The 17,912-nt window shown below is 51.5% G+C and overlaps 1 protein-coding gene across 1 annotated transcript in view; it reads right to left on the minus strand.

The window, feature by feature from the left end:
- Cd9 (CD9 molecule) overlaps nucleotides 1-17,161 on the minus strand; it is a 32,715-nt gene extending 15,554 nt beyond the window's left edge. Inside the window, 1 exon segment of the mRNA NM_053018.1 lies at nucleotides 17,035-17,161. Coding sequence (NP_444177.1) covers nucleotides 17,035-17,100 — 66 coding nt within the window. The 5' untranslated portion in view covers nucleotides 17,101-17,161.
- Between the last annotated feature and the right edge of the window lie 751 nt (nucleotides 17,162-17,912).

The following is a 17,912-nucleotide window of genomic DNA, read 5'->3' on the forward strand; positions in this document are numbered from 1 at the left end:
CCTCTTCCACCTCCTCCTTCAGCTTCCCCAGGGGCCGGGTGACCAATGTCTAGAAAAACTGTCAGGATCATGAGGAACATGGAAAGTCAGAGGCTGTCACAGACCAGAGATTTAGGACAACTGCTGTCACGTGGGATCTTCGGTGAGACTCAGGAACAGAATGGACAAATGGAAAGTGTGGCACAGGTTAACAACAATATGGCGGAGCTAGGTGAGGCGGGACAACCCTGTACTCCAGGCTGGGCCAGGAAGACAGTGAGTTCCGGGATCGTCTGGGTTCTGTTACGAAACCCCATTTCACAAAACCTCCCCCAAACTCAAATAAACCCTAAACAAACATGGGAAGGTATGGAGTGATGTTAGAAGCCAGCGAGGGCTACACGATCTGTCTTGGCTACTGCTACTGCCTCTGTAGGTCTGAGAAGCAGCAGCTGATGCCGCCTGCCAGTCTCTGCCCCATAAAGCTCCGGTCTCCTTGCAGGGCTGCTCGGTTAATTAGCTCCTTTACTGTCTCTGTGATTCTGTCTCTGTCAGCACCGCAATGGCAGGTCTCTCATCCTCTCCCCACTCCCCAAAAAGAGCAAAACAGGAACCCAGACTTCCTTTCTTTAACCTGCTCCCTACTCGACAGTCCTGAATCCTCACAGATGAATCGTCCCAACCTGCACATGACACCAAGGAACCCCAGGCTCCTCCGCCTTTAATTAGAATCTCAGTTTCCAACTCTGGCATTCCCTTCCCACTCTGCCCATCAAGTCCTTCCTCCTGAAATGTCACCCTGGCCACCTAGGCTACTGTTGCTCCAGCACTGCCCAGAGCACACATTCCTTAAGGTCAGTCAGATCAACTTCTTTTTCACCCTCCACCCCCGCCCCGTTCCCATTCACCCTAACCCTAACACAACAGCTCCAAAGAGACACCGGAGCCCTTTCCTAATATCTCAGGTGACAGGCGGAGCTGTGCACAGACAGCAGCTCCTGCGGGCTTTAATCCCAGCACTCAGGAGGCAGAGGCAGGCAGATCTAAGTTTGAGGCCAATCTGGTCAAGATAGTAAGTGAATTCGGGGCTAGTCAGGGATACACTTTGAGATCCTGTTTCCTTCCACCCACCTTTCACCCTCTCCATCCCCCCCACCCAAAAAAAAGTACAGTGGGTCACATCTGTAATCCTAGCACTTGGGAGACCGAGGCAGGAGGAGCTTTGAGCCAGCCTGGGCTATGGAGTAAACACTCACTTTAAATAAAAAATAGAGTAGTTCAGTGGTTAGGCACTTGCCTCCCAGGTGTAAGGTCCTGGAGGAGATTGGGCTAATCCTGAGGAAGTCTCTAGTCCCTTCCACCGGGCTCTCTCTAGGCACAGCTAGGGCTGGGATTACAGGCCTGCATCACCACGCCCGCCTCTGGTAAATCCTTTTGAGAAGCCAAGTTTCTGCAGAGTGCTTGCTCTGCGGTCCTCTCTGTAACTCTACCCTTCGAAAAATCCAGCCAGAAACTCCGATTTGGGGTGGACACACAGGTAACCTTGTCACATAAGGCTTAAGCCAATTTCAGAGGCACAAAACCTTCTTCTCCCTGCTTTTCCCTTCTGGTGTCCACCCAGGAACGCAGGCCTTGGACTTGCGAGGCAAGCCCGGGAGCCCTCCACCACCGAGCCACATTCCATCTCACGTCTGTTTTCTCTGATCCACAGAAAGTGCAGAGCAGGGTTTTAGTGAGTCACATGGAAAATCTCACTAGCGGGGACAGTCTCTCCCTGAAACATGACCTGCAGCCAACGGGAATACCTCCAATTCCAAAGGTCGATTTAAAAAATAAAAAAGGCTAAATAGTAATAATGGCGCTTAGGGGTACTGGGCTGATCAGCTGTTCCTGGCCAAGCTTGCAAAACTGGGCCCAGCCAGAACCTGTGGAGATACACACCACCCACGGGACAAGGGGAACTGACAGAAACTCTTCAAGTCTGTGGGCCGATGGACTAGGAGGAGACTAGAAACTGAGCCTCTACTGCACTGGGTCTCTCAAGTGAGAGGTGGCATGTGACCCCATGGGGGAGATCCCAATCAAAACACACCGGGGTGCACTGGGTGTTTTGGGCGGGGCCAGGGTCCAGAAAATATGGAGCAGGTGAAGTCAGCTGTTGGGCTTTGTATTTGGCTAGGGGTGGGGGAGGGGGAGGACGGCTTGGGGGTGGGGCAGTGGGGATTTAAACAGGATTTCACGAAGCCTAGGTATAAACTTTATAGTAGCTAAGGATGGCCTTGAACTTCAGATCTCCCTGTTTCTACCTCAAACAGTAACAAACCCAAAGAGGCAAGGGCCACTGAGCCTGGTGTTCGGGTTATTGGAGACTGAACTCACGGTTTTGTGCCTGTTAGGAAGGTGTTCTAACTCCGCTACATGTCCAACCCACTCCAAATGGACGTGAAGTAGCTAGCCTGTCTGCCGAACTGAGGGGGACTGAGGCGGGTGCTGGGGAGGAGGAGGTATGGGAGAGGGGGAGGAGGGGTTTTCTTTCCTACTTCCTGTTGTTGTTCTGGAAAAAAAACAATGGCTATTTCAGGGCAGCGTGGTGGCATCACTGAAATGTAGCAAGCAAGAAGCAGGAAGCCCCAGAGCGGCCACCTGCCTGACTGAGCCACCAGTTTCTAGCTGCACATAGGATGGTGCCAGAATCACCAGGGAATTCTAGGCATGTGTTTGACCTGGTTCCACCAAGGGTGCCAGGTGATGTTTCTGCACTCCTTCCTCTGCTGAGAAGAAGCACTCTGTCAAGAGCTCAACACCAAGCACTTCCCTCCGCCATTAAGACTCTTCATTCCCACAGCTGTTTCTCTCTGTGAGACAGGCCGACTGTAGCTCTGTGATACATATTTAGGCTGGCCTGAAACTTGTGCTGATCCTCCTGCCTCAGCCTCCTGAATGCTGCTGGGATTACAGGAATGCACCACACAACTGGTTTCATTTGTTTCAACGCATGCACGAGAAAGCACACAGGCACGAGAACGCACACAGGCACGAGAACGCACACAGGCACGAGAAAGCACACAGGCACGAGAACGCACACAGGCACGAGAACACACACAGGCATGCACTGAAACACTGTTTCACTTTCGGCATAGGTCAAAGAAGCACACACATAAAACACTCTGGAAACCGTAGGTCACTACAGCCAGTCTCTGCAGTGAGAAAAAAAATAGTAGCAACAATAATAACAAAAAAACTTAAGACATGGGGCGACCCGGGCAGACTGGCAGGCACTCCCTGGATGTTGTGTGTCTCCCTGTGATCTGAGAAGGTGGCTGGCAGAAGCTGCAAAATTTGGGACATTGGGTTTCTGTTTTCTGAGGCCGTGTCTTAGATGGGTACATTTACCTTTTCTACATCGGGGAAATGCTTGCCAGAGCCCAGGCCTGGATGGAATGGCAGAAGTGAGTGGGAGGCGAGGCTGGTAGGGTATGGCTTCTCCTAGGATTCCAGAATGGGGAGGGAGCGAGGGAGGGAGACTGCCCTAGACTGGCACAGGACAGGACAGGACAGCAGCTCATAACTGTCCCCTCAGCAGATGCTCCTCGCTCTGCTGTATGCTTTCGCTTGAACCCGGGGGACTTGGGCACCTGTAGGCACTCACTGTTGCTTGCTCAGTCCGCCCGGGAAGACCCAATAGCCAGGATGCACTCTAGCTATGAACTGTTTCCCAGGCCTGAAAATATCAGTCAAGCTTAAAGAAAGTCACCGAGGCGAAGATAAGGCCCTCTGTGTCCGCAGGCTTCAACATTCAAAAGCAAGTCAGGCCACCCAGACCCCATGGGCTCTGGGCCTCACCCGTTCCCATGGCGACCTCCTCTCACCAGCAAATGCCAAGCCTGAGATGGGCCCAGTTGCCGGCGGTTAGGAGGCTTGGCTAGGCAATGCCAGCAAGAACACACAGGATCCCAAGTGGCAGCCTCCTCTCCTGTCTCCCCTCCCCCACCCAAGACTGGAACTATTGGCTGTGGGAAGGCAAGGGCATAGCCAGTGCTAGAGGAAGGGGCCCTCCTACACCCAGGTGCCAACCCTCAGTTATACGTAATAAATACTCAGGTCGACTCCAACAGAAGAAGTTCATGCTTGCCTTTCCTCGAGGATCACAACTGTTAGCTTTTGTTTCAAGAACAACGGAATGGACTTGAGATTAATAGATGGATTGGCTGGCAGGACTGGCGAGCAAATCTTTAGACTCCACCTTCTACCAAGTGGGCAGCATTCACATCTACAGCGAACCCCCCTGGGGGGGGGAGGGGAACCCGTTCACCAGGCAGCGGGTCCCAAAGGGTAGTCCCTAGAACCTGTTAGACTCCCTCCTAGACCTGCCAGAAACCTGGTTCAGGTAGAGGTTACCCAGGACCCTGGGTTTTTCTGACACTTTCACAACTACGATCACTACCCTGGACTTTTGTTTACATACTGAACAAGAAGGATGGCAGGAAACAGCGTTTCCTGGATTTGTGAGCCTGAAGGACAGCTCCCCCCCACCCCGCTACCCCCCCCCCCTCATTTCTGAAAAACACCAAGGGAGGGAGGGGTGATCTTTCCTGGGCTGTGTTTGTGGGAGATGAGCTTGTGGCCTCCCTTGAGCAAGGCTGTTTTCCCCACTGGACACAGACACAGGGAGTGGGCTCTGGCACCCTTAACCAACCCAACCGCAAAGCCACCACAGGAAGTCCTCCGGGACTGCTTGCTACAGCCAGAGGAGGCTGGCAGGAGTCGGGGGTGGGAAGAGTGAGAGGCAGGCCCACTGGCTGGGCAGCTCCACACTGAAGGATCAAGGGTAGGAAGCTGAAACACAAGAGATCAAGTGGGAACATGCATCTGGTTCCCAACGGTGCGTTTACCTCTTTACCCTAGTTCTCCAATGACTCAGGGGAGTTGTAAGAGGTTCCCATGGCCAGCCAGGGCTGAAGCTTCCTGAAAGCTACACCCCTATTTTCTAAGGCTAAGCTGCAATTATGCAGGAGCATAGACTCTGGCTTCACACTCTCCCAGGCTAAGAGAGTTCCCTTTTTATTCTTAAACAAGAAAACACAGAGACTGCAGTCAGGTTACCCAGCTTTAGCAATGACTTAACTTCTCCCAAGTTTTCCTGCCAGAGGCAGGAGAGGGGAAATATACAATGTTTACAACAGAGGCTGTCAATAACAGAAACAGCTGTTATCTGTGAACCCACGCATGCCTCCCGGGTGGGATGTGGTTTATCAAGTTAGGAGCCTTTACTTGTGATTAGAGATCTTCAGAGATGTTAAGCAACTCACTCAAGAGGACACAGACGGAACAGGAAGGGCCCAAATGGAAGCAAGGTCACAGAGAAGAAAACTCTACTTCGGAGAACTGCCCATGTGCGACCGGGAATCCCCAGGTCAGGGACTGGTGGCCCAGACAGGTTGGCCTTGGAAAAATACTCTAACTTGAATTAATTGAGCCGCAAGGATTTCCTCCCTTGTCCAGGCTTGAGGATGAAGTGTCAGCTGCCTGGGGAGGGAGGGCAGAAACCAGCTCTTCCTTTGGGTTCATCCTTTCTCTCTGCCGAGGCAGGACAGGATGTGGTCCCTGGAAAATGTGCTTCAGGGAGCTCCACCCAAGTGCTCTCCATTTTCTCTCCTGATGTCTGTACAGAAGCAATGATGACTTTGGCTTGACACCCTCTAAGATCTGGTTTCCTGGGGGGAGGGGGATGACCTTGTTGTCCAGAAGCTTCTAGATAAAAAAAAATTCAGTCCTCTTTTCGGACGAATTGGGTGAATTGGGATGGGGGTGGGGGGCGCTAAGGCTGTACTCTTGGTTTAGGGCAAAGTAAGATTGTTTCTTTTACTTTCTCCTTGCTCCGCCCCTCCCCCCATTTCCTTTCATTCTCTGTTGTTGTGAGGCAGGGGGGTCTCTAAACTTGTTACATACATAGCTGAGGATGAGGAACTTGGATCCTTCGCCTCTGCACAGCAAGTGCCGGGATTGCCTCCATGCAGAGTAGTTCACGTAGCTCATGACTACTCGGAATTAACGCCAACTTAAGCTTCAGAGGTGAGCCTTGACTGAGGGCTAATTTCGCCACCCTTCCCAAACTGGGAGACAGCCAAGCATTCCGTGGATGGAGAGATAAGCCCTGTGACATATGCTAGAGGCCAGTTTCGGCTCTGAGCCACCCTGTGTTGTGATCCCACAGAGCTGGAGGAGAGAGAGCTCCGTTTGGGACGAGTTCTACGCTCCAAACATTTAAAGAAAGCGAGTGGTGCTGTGACTCCAGCCATGGCTGGAGACACTCAAACTAACTCACCCAACCTTTGGGCTCTTCATGTGGGCCAGGGACAGGGCAATAGCTTTGCATGAAATGCTACATCACTCCCTCCATTACGCAGATGAGGAAGATGAGGCTGAAGCCACTAACTTGCCATCTCACAGGAGCCCTGTTTTTCACAGATCAACTCCCTCAGTTACTCTGGTTCACAAATGACCTTTTTCTTTTATTGGAAAATTTTTTGTGCGGTCATTCCTGGGCTTAAACTCACTATGTAGCTGACAACGACCTTCATTTGATCTTCTTCCAGGCATGTGACACATGGCCCAGGTCCCTAAGACTCTTTTGTTGCATCATGGGCTGCGTGTGCAAATGTAACAGCTATAACTCCCAACAAAATACAGGAAGCCAGGCCCTTAAGAAGTCAACTTCTATTTTACATCTTATATTTTGAGAAAACTCTATACTCATATAGTTCAGCATTTAAAAAAAAAAAATCCAGTTGTAAAATACCAAAGTTTAAGAAGGGGCCCGTTCTCTTTCCAGGCTTTCCTTCTGTGTGGCTAGCTGACCTGCATGGCGACCTGACCATAGATGGCTTCTATAATCACGTTCAATCGGAGAAGAGGAAAACAGGCTCAGAGAGGTGACTTGCCCACGTCACAGCATGCTCAGAGTGACTCAGATGTGGGCTCTCTTTGTCACCTGCGTGACACAGACCATGAGAGAGGAGTCTATTTCTCATGTCATCTCGTTCTTGGTAGAAACTGTTTGCAGTGGGATTTACTTCTCCAGGGTGCGGAAGAACATTTAGGGCAGTAGTGGAGACCTTTTTGGGGTAGACGATGCTTTCACAGGGGTTCCATATCACATCCGGAGATAGTTACATTGCGACTTATAACAGTAGCAACATTGTGGTTATGACATAGCGATGAGAATAATTTTGTGGTTGAGGGTCACCATAACAGGAGGAACTGTATTAAAGGGCACCCCGTTAGGAAGGTGGAGACTGCGAACTTGGGGCTATGTCAACTTTTCCTCAGAGTATCACCCTAGTAATGATAATGAGGCATCAACCTGGCCTGGACAAGTTCAAGAGTTATGAAATCCTTTCTTCTGTGGACAGAATCAGCATCATTTAAAGAGCAGCGTCTTTGGGGTGGGGGTGTCGTTCAGCTGCAGAGCAGGCCTGGCACGCTTGAGGCCCAGGCTAACCTCTTTCAAAACAGAGGCATCCTAGCTGCGGTTTCCACTTGCCAGACACGCAACACAACCCCCCCCCCCAAGCTTGTAAATAATCCCTTCTGAGGAAAGCAGGGGTTCTGATCATGTGATGAGGAGGACGCCGACGTGAGGACTCTCGCTTTAGAGCCGGCTCGGCTGTACACACTGGCTTTTCTCACACAGCACACACCTCACCAAGGTGTCTGGAGATTAGACGTGCACACTCCTGCTGGCCCACATTTCCTGTGCGGACCAGCAGCTCTCTTACCACAGGACCAGCAGCTCTCTTACCACCTGCAGAAGTGAAGATGTGCTATCGTGGATGGTCTCAGAGGTGGGAGGTGACCCTTGGACAGCTTTCAAACAGGGGCTGAGCCTTGTATGCGCCTTGGCAGTGTTGGCTAGCAGTATTCACAGCAGACAAGGTTTCCAAATTGCTGTGCCTTACTTAGCGTGCATTTCAACCCTTCGCACAATCTCTTCCTTCATGTTTTAGGTCTCTTAGTTTTAGATGACAAGTGTTTGCACATCTGTCCTCTGACCTACACCCTACCTTAAGCAATTAATTCACTTGAGCTGTTTTCACAATGGGCCTTCTAGTAGATAACACCAACTTCCTTTTTAATGTGTGTGTGAGAGGCGGTGTCTCACACAGCCCAAGCTGGCCTCACTAAGTAGCTGAGGAAGATCTTGAACTCTTGATCCTCCTGCCTACACCACCTAAGTGCTGAGCTCACAGGCTAGTGCCACCATGATTTGTTTATGTGGGCTTGGGGATTGAACCCTGGGCTATCACAACAGGCAAGCGTTTTATCAGTAATGAGCCATACCCCGAGACTTCATCTCCCATGTTTTATACAGGAAAACTGTGCACAGAAGTTAAATTGCTCCTCTGAGGTTAATACCACAAATAAAGTATTGAATATGATTCTGACTAATGACAAAGTGTGGATTCAAAATCACTTTGTCCAGGTGTGTCTCTCCCACCCCCATGCTGGGAAAGGGATACACGGAGACAGAAGACACATCCAAGTCCCAGAACTGTTAAGTTCGGCCTGAGGTGCTGTTGAAATTGGACTTGCCATAGCCAGGTCTAGGCGTCCTTCCTTTGGCTGCTGTTCCTCTGAGCTTTGCCCACACCCTTGGTCCACGCCACGAAAACTCTGCTTCCCAGAGCCCTCAGTGACTTCATGCCTGTCTCTGCTTAGCTTTCCCTCCACCTCAGCTTCCTCCACCTCAGCTCCCTCCACCAGTCAGGGCAGCCAGGAATCTTAACTCTTGGAAAACTGGGTTCCAAGATGCAACCTAGAGCCTCTGCTCGTACCTGCACCAACACTCCTTGGGGTCCTAGGGGTAACTGCCATGAACCGGCATGAACCAGATGTCGGCTTCCTGATACAAAGGACTGAGGGCTCTTCAAGCCCAGCACTGGATGATAATCTAATTTCTACTTTGCAGTGAGTTTTCTGGGTCACTTAAAGGTCATGTGCCTTAGACCCAGGGTAACGATTTGGGTAGCGGAAAGCAGAGTGTGTTAGACTGTCCCAGACTGGTAAAAGGAGGCTTAACGTTTGAATGGTGATAGGCTGGGCCACAGTTTGATTCCACCTTGTCTCAAACTCAACACAACACCACATTTGAGGGCAGTAAGGGCCACAGACTGACACCAGCGGTATCAGAAACAAGAAGGCGCAGCAGGAAGCCGCCTTAGAGGGGAGGGGCTGTCTCCAGGGTGCACATTCCTCTTCCGGACTAGGCAGTGGAGGTTCCCCAGCCTGAAAACATCCATCAGAGCTGGGGTGTGAACATGTGTGGTGTATGTGCAAACAGGCGCTCTGCCAACGCTCACCCTTGTGACGTGCACCCCGATACCTAAATTTCCAGCCACCAGGAAAGCCATGGTGAGCTCACAACTGTACATGGCTTTGCACATTTTCTCATCCAGTTTTAATAATCCACACACACACTATAGACTCACTGTAGGTAGAAAGGGGATAAAAATTAAAATACTGCAGAAATCCGTTTGACTTTAAGAGAATGCTTCAATTGACTTTCTGGTATTTTTAGCCCAAGTCTAGGACAGCTTTAGTGAGCCACACAGGGGCTGTGTTGTTCTGATCCCAACATACTGGCAGGTATGAGTGAACAGGGGCTGCCTTCTGATACTAGGAGGTGGGAAGTCAGTGGGAGCCACTGACCTGCCCGAGTGTGAGGAGTGTTCACAGGACACACACCCCTCCCCATGGGCATCAGGTCAGCTCTGAAGACCACTTCTGTCCCTCCACACAGTGCCCCTTGTTCTACCCACTGAGCAACGAACAAGCGGGGCTCACGACACTTCTAGTGAACAGTTTCCAAACCCACAGAAGCCTTCTTTGGGATGCAATTAACAGGGGCCATTTCCAAGTTAGACTCTTCTGGCTGTTTCTGTCACTTAGGTTGTTGACTCTTTACCTCTCTGGAGACCCAGTCCCTACCTTTGCCCCTTCTCAAAGTCCCCAAAGGAGAGACGAGAGAGATAAGGTTGAGCTGGGCCTTGTACGCTCCATGGGGGTGGGACGAGGAATCTCCAACGAGCAAGAGTTGCCCGGAAGCTTATGTTATGATTCCTTGTGTGGTCTAGAGACACAGAGCACTGGTTAAACTGAGCGAGTGTCCAGTCAGTCCTTCAGCAATGATTAACTGCAGAGTCAGTGAGGGTGGGTGGGGAGGCGGCTCTGCAGTGTGGGCTGTCCCAGGTCAACATGGGCTCAGGGTTCCGCTCCTCCTCTCTTCTTTCTGACACTGGGGACTGACTGGAACCAGGGCCTCCTGCATCTACACCCTCAGTCTTTTAAAAGATTTCTTTTATGTGTAAGACTGCTTTGCCTGCATATGTGTGTGCATGTGCATGTGTGTGTATGTGTGTGTGTGTATGCGCACGCGCGTGCGTGTATATGTGTGTGTGAGGCACGTGCACATCCAGCGCCCTTCTCATCGGGAGAGGAGAAGGAGGTATAGGATCCCCAGTCACTTGAGTTATAGGTGGTCGTGAGACACCGTGTGGTTGCTGGGAACCTAACTGAGTCCCCATGTAAGAGCAGCAAGTGCCCCTAACCACTGAGCCATCTCTCCAGCCCCCACAGCACCAGTCTTGAACCTAGAGTTTCTTCTGTGCTGTTTTCTTTTTGTGATGATCTACGAGGCGTAGACTAATGCCAAATGCTGATTAAGCCAATGAAACGTTTTTAGTTTTTTTTTTACTGATGACCAGACCAAGAGTGGGCTTGGGCCTCTTTAGAATCTCTTGGTACCCAAGCCCAGGGGTACAGTGTTTTTAAAGGTAACACCCACACAGAGGGTGGTCAGAATAACCTCGAATGTTCATTCATGGCAGAGTACAATAGTTATTCTAGACATAACTTGCCAGTTATTTTGGTTAATACACATGGACCATTGTCAAGGTCACGGGAATCTCAAATGTGTTGTCAAGGTAGATGTGACTGGAGGGAGGGAGGGAATATGTGTGTGTGTCTGTGTGTTTAGAACAAGATGGTGTTGTCTTGGTCATTTCAGTATTTTTGTTTGTTAAGTTACTTGTTTTTGAGACAGGGTCTCACTATGTAGCCTTGGCTGCCCTTGAAACCCACTCTACAGGCTACCGTGCTAGCCTCGAACGAGATCCACCTGCCTCTGCCTCCCGAATGCTAGGATTAATTAATTAAAGTCATGCACCACTAGACTCAGCTCAACTTAGAGGCTTCTAACAGCACTTTCTAAAAACCTTCTATTATTCTTCCCATTCAATTCCAGGAAGTCACCCGTGTCAGAAACATGGGAGTCAGGGCATACCAGGGGTTTCCTGGAAACCAAGGGAAACAAATTAGTGTGGGGTTACCCCTGACCTAAGGTTCATGGACCTCCGGAACAACAGAAAAACCAAATCATGCATAACATCCACCACTCCCCCCAAAGAAAGTTCTGCTAATTTCATGGGACTCCCTAAAAAGCTAACAATATACCCACAATACTTAGAACTCAGCTGGGTGTGGTGGCACTCATGCCTTTAATTTGGGCGGCAGAGGCAGAAGCAAGGGGATGTATCTCTGAGTCCAAGGCCAGTGTGGGCTACATAGAGAGACCCTGTCTCAACAACCAACCAACCAACCAAACAAAAAAACTCCACAAAACTCAAAACAACAAAAATCCCCAAACAGGCAAATACCCCTCCCCACATGAATCCATGACTCAGTATTCTCTTGGGTGGATGGGGTAGAAAATTACCCGGATGGATGTAATTTTTATAAAATTGTCTCATCTGGGGACAGGATGTTGCTTTCCACAGCTGCGTGCCACCACTTGATGGAAAATAAAAGTGTCCCTGGACCAGCCTGACCTTTCCCACAGAATGGAGCAGCCAGGTGTCATGCAGTCAGACTTCGAAAACACAACATACAAAACACACACACACAAAGTTACTCAGTTGAAATACACTCCTTCTGGTGGTGGTTCAGGGTCAGGGAGATTTACAGCCCTTGAAATGAAGAGGTTTTTGCTCTTCTCTGTGTAAGAAGTAAAACCCATTTCTGCAAGACTTTGACTGGAAGGCAGAATCCAACACATGGAGGGCTGGGGAGGGAGGCGGGCTGCGGCTCTAAAGGGCAGAGTGCTTGTCTTCCAGGCACAAGGATTTGGCTTCAATCCCCAGCACCGGAAACCAAAAGAATCAAAAAGTTGACAGGTACTATTGATTTCTTTCTCAACGTCACATGGGCGCACGCACGCACGCATACACACACACACACACACACACACACACACACACACACACACACACACGGCAGCAACAGCTCTGCGCTCTGCACAGCCACCAGAACCCTGAGGTTTGAACCCTAACTCCTGTCCCTGCTCCCTTCGCCCCTGTCCCATGCCAGAAATAAGAAAACACCCAGTCAAAACCATGCATCTCTGTGTGTGCTACCAAAGAAAACATGTTTCTTGTAAATCCAAGTTATTTTTAGGTCCCAAACTGTGTGACCCATTTCAGAGGCCACAGTTCTTTATAAAAACTGAATTGAACCCAAAACCAGGCGGAACCACCTCCCAGGACACACAGGCCTACGTGTAAAATTAAAGGTTCACACCCAACACACCTCCCGAGAGAGGCGCAGAAGCCAGGAAAGGGCTCACTTAGAAGAGTGAGAAGAGTGAGCACTGACCGGCCACCCCAGATCCACTCCTGAAAGGCTTGCTTATCAAAACCTGTCCAAATTTGGGAAGTAACCAGTAACCAGCAGCCAGCAGCCCCAGCTTCTCCAGAGCCATAGCAAGGTCTGGAATGCTGCCACAGGCACTCTGAAAACAGGGGCAGAGTCTGTGAAGAGTGTGGGTGTGGGTGTGAGGGAGCGTGAGTGTACGTTCACGAATCCAGTTCTCACCACCACCCAGAGATCAGGACTCCTGATCTTAGTTATTGGTAACTATGGCTGGGGAGAAACCAAAGCTCTCGACAGGGGCCAGTTCCTATTTTCCATAGCTGTGCAGACGCTTGGCCTCAGCTCACCCTCTCCCCAACCTGCCAGCTCCAGTACAAGCAGGGCAGTGTCGCTCCAGCCCAGGCGCTCTGTGGGAAGCCATTTTATTGCCACAGTTCAACCCAACATCCAAGGCAAACAACTTCTGGGGAGCAGCGATCTGGGTGGGGAGGGGCTCCTGTTACAGCCATCTACCCCACCATAGCCTGCCCTGACTCGAACCCTGGTGCCTTGAAACCTAGAAGCTCTTCAGCTTCATTTTCAGGAGTGGGTGCACCTTTCTCCCTGAGTCCGATGTGTACAAAATGGAGTCAGTTGTTTTGCTTTGAAGAGTGAGGCTGGCTCGTGTGGCAGAGAGATGTGGAAAAGAGGCACAGCCACACTGCATGGCCACACCAGGAGGGAGTGTGGTCTAATCTGTGGTTTAAACATCCACACTTCCCTGGGAATTGCTCCTCCCTGCTCTCTCCATGGCCTCAAATCACTTTCTACTATGAAGCACAATAGTTTACTGGGAGAAGCTGACCTGCGTCTACCGCCTGGCCTCAGAGAAATACACAGGGTAAGCCCAGGGGCTGAGGATGCACATCCAGGGCTGTGCATTTACCTCGACAATCTATGACCATAAAAGGCAATAGAGCATTTACAATAGAACCTGAAGATAAGGAGAACCCCACCCCCCAAGAGTGAGGGAAAGAGAAAGGAGCCGGGAAGATCCTAGAAACAGGTTTGTACTTGCCAGAACAATTCTCAGTGTCCACTGTGATTTCCTGACTCCTACCTGGCTTGCTGGGGAGCCTCATTAACCAGGGGGGAGGTGGCATGGTGGTGTGTGGTGGGCCGGGCCTTGTTCTGTAGGCTGATCTTGAATGGAATTCTGAGACTGTTTGCGTCAACTCGTGGCTTTGTGATGAGCAAACTTCAGTGCAGATCAGAAAAGTAATCTGGCCTCCACCAGGCTCTGAACCCTGGTCCAGATCTCTGCCTACATTTCCAAGCAGCTTCCATGAAGGTGATGCCATCTCTGGAGGTAGAGGAGAGCCCGCCCCTCTGCTACTTCCACCCCTCCAGATGGGGAAAGGGCAGAGCGTGTGGAAGCAGGGTCTGGCTCACTCAGTAGAGACCATCTGTCCTTTCCTTGGCCTAGGCTGAGGACCATAGAAAGCCCTCACTATGTGGGATCTGGGGCAATGGGTAGAATGGGGAAAGGCCAGACAGAGGCAACAGGATCAAGGCCAGTGTGGCTGCGTGTACAGCAAGGCCACAAACAAATGAACGAACGAATGAACGGGAAACAGCACATTCCTGGCCTGGCTCACGGCTGGCCACCACATCACGGCCTGGAACACTCCTGTCACCTGCCATTCAGGCACTAGACATCAGAATGATGTTTTCTTCCTCAGTTCTTTTCTTTCTTTTCTGGAGGGAGTGGAGGGATAGACACAGAGAGATCTGAGGGCAATTTGGGAACAACCAAAATAGCTTTGCAAGGTCTGGCTCTGAGGATGTTGGAAAAACAGACTGATTGCTGGCTTGGCTGTGGGCAAGAGACACCCAACTTCAGAAAGGCAGGCTGGGCAGGCTCAGCTGTCATGGAGCAGCCCACAGGGGACATGCTCAGGCCCAGGAGAGAGGCTGATTACCCTTTTCCGGTCCTCCCTTCTCCTCCACTGCCCCACTACAACTAAGAAACGCTGGCTTCTCTTTGGATTCCCGCCACCCAGCCCCTCAGCATCCTCTGCGGGCAAAGGTGGCCCCTGCTTTTCAGAGCCCACACCAGGTACCAAATGTCAAGTTCATAAATCACCAGTCTCAAGAGACTGAAGAGGTGACATAATAATCCCAAGGGTCCGCCGAGATCACCGCCTGTCATAAAAGATATTTTGAGGAGTTTTGCCTCAGCCTTCTTTTACTCCTGCCTGAAAGCCAAACCCAGCTTACCACCTCACTTGGTAAATACCCTGTCACTTGACCCTGCCTATAGCACTTAACCTTCCACAGGCAAGGTTTCTGGTCACCAATAGGCAAATGGGATAACTCTTCTTTCTCTGGCATTATCATGGAGCTGGGGGGGAGCCTTTGGAGGCTGTAAAATACTTAACAGAGGTTGTAACATGACTGTCACCATTAGAGCCCAGGGTAGGACAGGTAACAATAATTAACTTAGTAAACTGCCCACCTCCCTAATGGTAAGAGAGACAGGAGAGTAAAGAAGGAAAACAAGGTGCCCAGAGGTCAGAGTACTAACTCTGCTTTCGATCTTGGGCACTCTGTTTCCTCACGGTGGACACGAGGGCTAGCACCTATAGTTGGTACACAATCTCTGAACCAGTTCCCAACCCCCAAACCAGACCCTTCTAGGGTGAGATTGTTCTGCTTCAGGAGGCACAGTCAACCAGCAGTGCCTCATGGGGGGTGGGGGGGGGGACGACGACTCTGGATAGGAGTGAAGTGGCAGCAGGAGACAACGCTGGACAGATTGCAGGCCAGCAGGCTACAGACTGAGAAGACATAGGGTGGCCCTGGGCACCTCCCCTCTGCCCCTTGCCTATGCCATGGGGCAGATGGGGGAAGCAGGCAGGCTGTGGCAATATGTGGTTTCCTTTCAGCACCAAACATTCAAACATCTCTGCGGGCAGGCGTCTGGGGACTGACCCCAGACTAGCAGGGGAGCGACTACTTGGGGAGAGTGAGGAAAACTCCCCAGAGGACAGGGCGGGGCTGGGTGGGGCCAGCTGCCTTCAGACTTTGTTTTGTGGTGCTTAAGCAGATGAGTGGGCCAAGCCAAGCCTGGGATCTGGGCTGCCTGTCTGCAGAGCTGGGGAAACAGGCCAGGAGGGAATGCCTTCCGACATCCTCTTAAGTTGTATGGGTGTGGTGGCTCCTAGAAACCCAAGGCGGTCTCTGCAGGTTGGGCAACACTTCCAAGCAACTCCGGGGAGTATTAAAGCTCCCAATTGCTGGAAGAGGTTAAGCATCCCGATGGCCAGCTCCAAGGGAATAGTGTACTTTTTCGTTGTTGTTGAAAGCCTCTGGTGGCACAGGAGTTGCCTGGTTAAACTCTTGCACCGGAGCAAATGCTGTCCATTTGTGTGTAGGCGGTGTGCCCTCCCAGAACTAAGACAAAAGGGTCTTCCGTGTGTTTCCTTGCTTCTGTCCCTTAGTTTCTGGAGAAACTCTCTGATGCTTTTCCCAGAGGTTCATCTGCATAGTTTACTAGCACCTGCCTCTGGGGCCTCTGCAGGTGAACAGCCGTTCCCCGTGGCCCCACCTGGACATTCTTAGGAGGCGAGGCTTCAAGCCCGCAGTGCCTGATTACCTGGGAAATGCAGAAACACCGGACTTATCCCATCTAGAGGCGCCGATAGGCACCCCGCCGTCCTTTAACTAACTCTCCAGAGTTCTCTCCAGCCAAGATAGTTATCGCTCTTGAAAAAGAATCAAGACAATCTAGTCTTTCAGGTAGCTTAGAGGGAGGCAAGGACGTTCTCAGTTGAGCGTTCAGAACTCAAGGAAAGGCCGTCCTCCAGATGCAGGGAAGACTCTCCACACCTATTTCCTCTCCCTTGTGACGCCCCTTACCACTTGTGGGACCACCGAAGTGGGAGACACTCAACTGCCCTGCTGGCCAGGGGCCTCGCGGGCCAGGGAGGGCATCCAGTTACTCGAGAAAGGGTGCTCTGTTCCTCCCTCCCTCCTCTCTCACACTCGGGGGTTCTGCGGGTGGGATCAGGCACAGACCCCATCTCAAATCCTCGGCGTCAGAGGGACCCGGGAGCGAAGTGCACAGCCCGGGCCACGAGGATCCTCGGCTCTCCCACCCACCTGCCCCTCCCGCCCACCTGCCAGTCCCGCCCGGCCAGCTGGCAGCCGCCGCGCCTTTCTCTTCTCGCCCGGAGTCCGCCTGGCGCGCACAGTACCAGCAGCTCCTCGCGCTCTCGGCCGCCGGGACACTCACCGCCCCGGACGCCGTCCCGGGCCTGAGAACAGGTGGTCCCGGAGAGGAGCGCGCGACAGTTGCCTCTCACTCACCCAGAAGATGAAGTTAAATCCAAAGAGCAGGTATTTGATGCACTTGCTACCTCCTTTGACCGGCATGGTACAAGCTGGACTTGCGTGGGACAAGAGGCACGCACGACCGGGACCGAAGGAACTCGACAACCGACTGAGACACGCTGAGGCTAGGGGCTGGCCTGAGGCTCCACTTTTAAAAAGTGCCACTCCTTACGGCGCCCGGCCAGCTGTGATGCGCATGTGCCGAGGGATGCCGACCCCGCCCCCCGCCCACCTGCCCCGCCCATGACTTAATCCCCTCCCCAGACCAGGTTCAGGGACTGCGTGCGGCTCCCTCCGCACTGCAGAGCTCTCCCTGCACTCTTCCTCCCGTAGTCCCGTTCCTAAGATCTTCTTTCCCTCCATCTTCCTTCTTCCCACCGTCTCGGGGTCTTTCCAGACTTTCAGACATGTCTTCTTTTAGCGAGAGTTAAGTGTTGGCCTCGCCTTTACCAGGTCACGCTGGTTCATTCTAGGCTCTGCGTAGGAACATACGTTGGGAGACCCCCAAGGGTCATCTAATCTAAAGAGCCTTTTCAGATTCCTGCGACAAGTCTGCCGGGCCCTGTTTGCCTGGCTTGCGTTCTCTCTGACACCTCCTTGTAAGTAAACCTTTCCTGACTGAACGTACTTATTTGAGCGTAGGGGCCGCTAGAATGTTCAATGTTCCAACCTGAGCAGTTCTTCCTTGCTCAAAAACTTTCTACGTTCAGAGATTGAAATCCTTTATCCTGTATTTACCCCGCCCGTTCTTTCCCTGTCCCACCTGGTACTACACTCCTACTTTGCCTAAATGCCTGCAGGGGTGTGTAGTTGGCCTCCCTGCCCCCTTTATTTTTTATTTAAATGTATTATTA

The sequence above is a fragment of the Rattus norvegicus genome, chromosome 4, assembly GCF_021556685.1.
Source record: "Rattus norvegicus strain SHRSP/BbbUtx chromosome 4, alternate assembly SHRSP_T2T, whole genome shotgun sequence".
Taxonomy (NCBI): Eukaryota; Metazoa; Chordata; class Mammalia; order Rodentia; family Muridae; genus Rattus; species Rattus norvegicus.